The 6,000-nt window shown below is 65.3% G+C and overlaps 1 protein-coding gene across 1 annotated transcript in view; it reads right to left on the bottom strand.

The window, feature by feature from the left end:
- Nucleotides 1-259: 259 nt before the first annotated feature.
- PKP1 (plakophilin 1) overlaps nucleotides 260-6,000 on the bottom strand; it is a 43,165-nt gene continuing 37,424 nt past the window's right edge. Inside the window, exons 10-14 of the mRNA XM_026018033.2 lie at nucleotides 5,307-5,460; nucleotides 4,776-4,962; nucleotides 4,105-4,189; nucleotides 1,506-1,605; nucleotides 260-643 (exon numbers count right to left, since the gene is read on the bottom strand). Coding sequence (XP_025873818.1) covers nucleotides 1,531-1,605; nucleotides 4,105-4,189; nucleotides 4,776-4,962; nucleotides 5,307-5,460 — 501 coding nt within the window. The 3' untranslated portion in view covers nucleotides 260-643; nucleotides 1,506-1,530. The remainder of the gene's footprint in view (nucleotides 644-1,505; nucleotides 1,606-4,104; nucleotides 4,190-4,775; nucleotides 4,963-5,306; nucleotides 5,461-6,000) is intronic.

Genomic DNA, 6,000 nt, shown 5'->3' with positions numbered 1-6,000 from the left:
CTTGCCCGTTCCCTGGAGCCCAACCCCATCCAGCCCCAAGCCCCGTGGCGATGCAGGAGGCGCAGTCTCATCAGACAGCTGCATCTTGCCAGCCTCCCTTCCTGCAAAGCTGCCTCTCGCGGGGGTAGGTGGGCCTCCCCCACCCCGGAGACGGCTCCCCTGTGACGCTTCCCCGCCCTGGGCGCCCGCCCCGGCCCCGGCATGACACATTTGGGAACCGATCGAAAAGCACAGGTAGCGTAGAAACACGGGACAGTCCTTTTTCCCACCGCAGGACCTGCAGGAACAGCTTAGCTTTTTGCAGTTTGTGGTCATGCTCTCAGGCGCTCACACCAAGCGTGCACGCGTGCGCGCACACTTACATCGTACATATATATATATATATACCATTTCTCAGCGGAAGAAATATTGACATGAAACATAAGCCCCTTTAACTCAAGAAAAGTCCCCCCCACCCTTCCCAACCCCCCCTCCTTGCTTGCCAGTTCCCCCAAGGAAAAAAAAAAATCTAAAAATATTTCCATCATCCACAGTTTTCAGGGTTGCTTTCCATTGCATTTGAACCTTTCCAAACACTGCACGGGGTGGACAGAGCCACCCCTCCGGCAAGGCCTCAGGTCTTCTCAGCTGGGTTGTATCATTTCTGGAAAAGGAGAAGGCGTCCGGTTAGCACGTGGAGGGAGACACCGCCACACCGGGAGGTCTGGCCCATCCTGCCACCCCCTCCACCCGCACCTGCCAGGAGAAGGTGCCTGACATCTTATTTATCTTCATCTGCGTCAAACTCACAGCCCTCTCCCACCCCCCCCAGGACCCTCCGCAGGTGCCGGGGTGCTGGCAGAGAGCCCCCTTCAGCTCAGGGGACGACCCTGTCCTCACGCCTGGCTCTCTGCAGATGGCTCCACACCAGGTCACATCTCTGGTGACCCTCTAGAGAAGCCTGCTGATGTCACCCGCATCAGAAACGCTCTGGGTGCTGTAGTCTAAGGATGCACTTTCCACTCCAGAGCCACCGAGTCACAACGGCTGGGGTCGGGGCCCAGAGTGTGTGCTTTAGGGAGCATCCCAGGCGATTCTAATGAAAGCTAGGGCTTGCATAGGCCTTTGTCGTAGGCACCGGCTCTGAGCTTTCGGCCCCTGCAATCAGCAGCTGGAAACAAGCTTATCCACGTTAGCCCTGTGTGGACTGGAAAGTGAATCATAAAAAGGCTAAGGAAGTGAGCAGTAGGTGTGCAAAGCTGGAACGGCACTTCCCAGGTTGTGCAGTGCACAACCTACACAGCTGTACCTAGGAGTTCTGTGCAGACGTCTGGCCTGCTGACGCTCTCAGGACGTTGCACTCCCCTAATGGCCTGTGGTTGGGACGGCCCACGGCACCCTAGCCAAGTGGTCTATACGGCTTGGTATAGGTCTATATGGTCTATACTGTCCCCCGGGAGCGCAGGCCCCGCCTCGCCCTCGAGTGTCCTGGAGGTGCCTCTGCCCTGGGGGGAGCCAATTCTTACCTGCAATCTGTACTTGCTCGGCCCCTTAGAATCGGGAGGTGAAGTTCCTGAGGCTGTTGGGTCCGGCTAAGGCCCCCAGCATGTTCCTATCCAGGCCTTGCTGCAGGAGGGGGGTGGGGAGAAACAGCAGCTGCATGAAATGCTCTAGGATGAAACGGTGGGACTTCCCGCGGGGCCGGCGACTGCCCTCCCAGGGTGTCCTGGGGCTCGAGCCCGGGCCCTGGAGGCCTTGCACACGTGTGTCAGGGCCAAGCCCGGCCTAACCAGCCACCACCAAGGCCCCGGCTCCCCCGGGTAGTGAAGTGCGTCTGGGCCTCCAGCAGCGCCTCTGCGGTTCCCACGCGCACCCGCAGAAATCCGAATTTCCCACGAGGGCTTCAAGCTCATGGTCATTACGCTTTAAACACAACCATACCCACAAGCACATTAGAACAGCTGTTTGTCTCCCTCTGGCTCTCCCCGTCCAGGGTTTTGCTTTCCTTTCCCATCTTGACAAGAGCCCTTGGCAGGGAGGACGCGTCCGGTCCAGCGTTTCTCACTCGCCGCAGCGGCGGGGTGCAGCCCTGAGAAGCTGCCGGGCGCGTGGGCTCCGTGGGCTCCGTGGGCTCCGCTTGCCTGCCTGTCCTCCCCCCTTCGGCCCCGCCAGCCCTGCACGCCTGCGGAGGAGTCACACGATCTCCTTTCTGTGGCCTCTCCCAGCATACAGCAGGCGCTCAATAAGTGCTTTGCAGTGAACGAGGACAGCGGAGGGGGCCCCCGTGGCAGCCCGCCCTCAGTCCGGCCTGTGGGAACACGAGGGATCCAGATCCCGGGTGCCGGGAGCCCGCAGCCCGCTGGGTCGGGGCAGCACCACACGGTGCTGGTTCGCCGCCGCCCACGCTTGCTCGCTCCTGTGTGCCTGGACTCGGTGGAGGGAGCCCAGGTGCGCGTTCCCGGGTCCCGGACCCTCCTGCGTGACTCCCTCATCACGGCAAACTCCTACTCCGCAGGGTGCACAGAAGCCACCGGCAGCTCCTCTAGAGGGTCACCCCCCTCGCTGCGGCTGACAGGACCCGACGGAGGTGGAGGTGCGGCCCGGGTGCAGGCGGCCCCGCTGTCAGGCGTCGGGGAGCCGGGGGGGGGGGCCCAATGGCGAGCTGGTTCCCGCTGGCTCCGTCCGGAAGGGGCCTAACTAGGCAGGGGGCTGTCCGTGTGCCTCACCTTGGGTGTGGTCTCGGGATCCCTGGGTGGGCCGACCCTTCTGGACCCCATGGAAGGGCTTAGGGCCTTCTCACCAGGGTCCTCCCCGGCCTCCCTTCCGCTGTGTCTCCTGGGCGGCTACAGGCGGGTGGGGGGCCGGGGAGGAGCACTGCGTTGTCCACCAGGGGACAGGGTCCCCCCCGGGCCCGGGCCTTCCGACGTGCCCGTCAACCCTGACCTCTGCAGGGCGGCTGTCCCCCCGCATCTCCCTCCACCCCCTGCGCCCCCTGGGTCCTGTGGTCTCCTCGTCCTCCCGCTGCCCCTTCACCATCTCCTGCTCTGTCCACTCCTCTGCATCCCACGACAAACACGCCTGGGTCCCCTCTGCCATGGAACAGGGCTCCTTTGTTCCCCATCCCTTTGTCTTCCTCCTTCCTGGGCCAAACTGAGGGGCGCAGCTCTGCCCTGCTCCATCCTCCCCACCCCTCCTCGCCCATGCAGGGGCCCCAGCGCTCCCCTAGAGTCGCCAGCAGGGCCTTCACAGGCAGCGCTTCGGGATCCCCACGTCCGGGTCCTCCCTGCGGCCTCAGCAGCCCTGGAGCCGCCGCCCCCCGCCAGTGCTGCCCCCCACGGGCTTCGGGCCCCTCCTGGCCACCTTGCACAGCCCCTCCGGCTCCCCAGCCCCAGGGGAGGCTCCTGTCCTGCTTCTGCCCTATTCCCCCGGGCGCCCCCACACCTGTGCCCCGTGACGGGCCTGCCGCTCCCGTGGCTTCGCCCGCCCAGCGCTCCCGCCTGCGTGGCAGCCTGGCCTCTCTCCTCGGGTCCCGCCCCCGCACCCGCACCCAGTCCCATCCCTTCGGACTCCTGATATCGGGACTGCTCTCCCTCTTCCCACAGGGCTGCCCGGCCTCTCCGCCACCCACCCGTTTCTGCAGTGTGGCCACAGCGTCCCCAGGCTTGCGCCGGGCACCTCCCCGTCCCTCTGACTGCCCCTGCCGACCAGGGCGGCTTCCAGGTTTGCTTTAATCATGAAACTCTCTACTTCAACCCCCCCAGGGCCCCCGGGCTCTGGCCCACACCGACCTGTGCAGCTATACCAGGCCCTCGGGCGAATTCTGTGCCTTTTGTTCCCACACTTTTCAGTTTGCTCCGAAGGGATCCTACCCCGGGCCCCTCGCACACTTCCTTGATTCCCTCTGCCCTCCGCGTGCCCAGCAGCCTCCCGGGATTCCAGCCCAGAGGCTTGTTCAGAGTGTGATCGTGTCGTTGTCGCGCGGGCTCCCCCGGGGCGGGCTGGCCATGCTGCCTCCCTCTTCTCGCCCCACTGGGTTTGCTTCAGCGCAGGGGGCGCGTGGGAGAGCCTCCGGGGCAGGGGGCAGGGGTGGAGGGCGGCGCGCGGTGGGACGGCGCGGGCCCTTACCTGTCTGAGGACACCCTGCAGTTCCTTGCTGGACCACATGTCGGACAGGAGGAGGCGGGCAGCTTCCGCAGCCTTGGGTGAGGCACTGGGCAGGCGGGAAGTTCATTTGTGGGGTGAGACTCGGGGAGGCATGAGAATGAGCACCCTCCTGCCTCCTCCCCTCCCCTTCGGGCCTTAGAGATGTGGGGCAGCCCCGGGCGTGCATGAGAGAGGAGCCCCACTGGGCTGGTCACTCTGTACCCTGGGCACGACCCCGTGGCCCTGCCCACTTAGAAGTACCCTAGGATTGTCTCGGGGGCCATTCTGGTCCCCCGGCCCTCGTCCTGGGAGGAGGAAGCCTCACGGAGCAGAAAAAAGTTCCCACCCGGCAGGGTCTGCTGCTCCGTGTCTCCTGCTGACCCTCCGGGGACCCTCCCGTGTGGCCCGCAGCTGAGGATGCACTGCCTCTGTCCCCTCTGCGCAGCCCGGAGGCCTGGCTGCTGGACTCCGCCCCGCAGTGCTCTTGGCTTCTGGACCTTCTCTGTGTCCAAGCCTCCCCCTGTCTGCACGAGGCGCTGCTGCTCCCCTGCCCGCCACCCTGGGCCTTCTCAGGGAGCCGCCTGCTTTGCCTGGGGAGCGGGCAGGGTGGGGTGGAGGTGTGTGGGCAGGAGGCCAGCCCCTTCCCGGCCCACCTGCTGCGGCACAGGTTGATGATGTTGTTGACCATGCTGCTGGTGAAGTACTGCTTGGCCATCTGCGGCTGGGAGGCCATCAGGTTCCTCACCGTGTAGCAGGCCGAGGACAGGATGTCTTCCGAGTTGCTGGTGTTCCCAGTGTGACTGGTGAGGAGCCTGGTCACCTCGGGGAATACCTGGTTCCCTGAGAGAGAAAGGAGCGGAGGGCACAGGGTCAGAGGGCCCGGGGAGGGAGGGGCCGAGGGGCTCCCCCTGGGGCCACAGTCCCCGACTGCCCTCGCCAGGGTCCTGGAAAGGGAACCCCTCAGAGCAACAACGCAGGGGGGGACCCAGCTGCGACCTCTGCACACCTGCTCCCCATCTCGGGGTGACCTGCCCTTGCTGCCTCCCAGCCTCAGTCGTGGAATACCCGCCCTCGGGTGGGTGAGAGGGTGGCCTTGCAGCCGGCTCTGGAAAGTGGCGCGTCTGCCAAGTCCTAGCTGGAGGCCCCGGGGGCGCGCGGCGGTCCGGGGCTGGGGGGGCACTTACCCATCGCTCTGTGCAGCACGGGGTGGCGGGACATGTTGCTCAGGAGCGAGGCTCCGGACCGCACCACATCAGAGTTGCCCGATTGCAGGAGGCGAGCGATCTGGGGCAGGCCTTTCTCCTTGAGCCCGATCAGCTGGCTCATGCCACTGGACATCTGAGAAAGAAGGGCCGGGTGAGGGCCTTCCCGCCTGGGGCTGCCCGGGGGCCGCGGTGGACCCGGCCGGGAAATCCCAAACAAGGGAGCCCCAGCACCTTTGTCTCTTTCGTGTTGGGATCACGGGCAACGACAGACAGATGTGCTGGCGCCCCAGGAGCCAACGGAGCTCCCGGGCAAAAATGCACCACCTTCCTGACCTTGACCTCCACTCCCGGACCCGCCTGGGCCCGCAGGGTGATGAGAGCCACGTCTCGGGCCCCGCGCTGCAGTGGCCCTGGTGCCTGGGCCGATGCCGCTGCCCACCCAGGAAGCCAGCCCGCCTCCCTGACGGTTCCCAGCCGGGGCGCTCATGCGGTCCGTGGTGTTTGTCAGTTAAGGGGGCACCGACCACCCTCCAGCTTCCACGCCTCCGTAGAACCCAATACGTTATGTGTTGGGTCCTGCCCAGGACGGACTGGTGCGCAGGTGCAGCTACAGCCCAGGGCCCCTGCAAGCAGGTCCGCTCATCTGTGTCTCTAGCGACAAAGCCACCTGGCG

This window comes from Vulpes vulpes, chromosome 13 (assembly GCF_048418805.1).
Source record: "Vulpes vulpes isolate BD-2025 chromosome 13, VulVul3, whole genome shotgun sequence".
Lineage (NCBI taxonomy): Eukaryota > Metazoa > Chordata > Mammalia > Carnivora > Canidae > Vulpes > Vulpes vulpes.
Note: the sequence above shows the minus strand (reverse complement) of the source record. Positions and strands in the feature narration are given on the sequence as shown.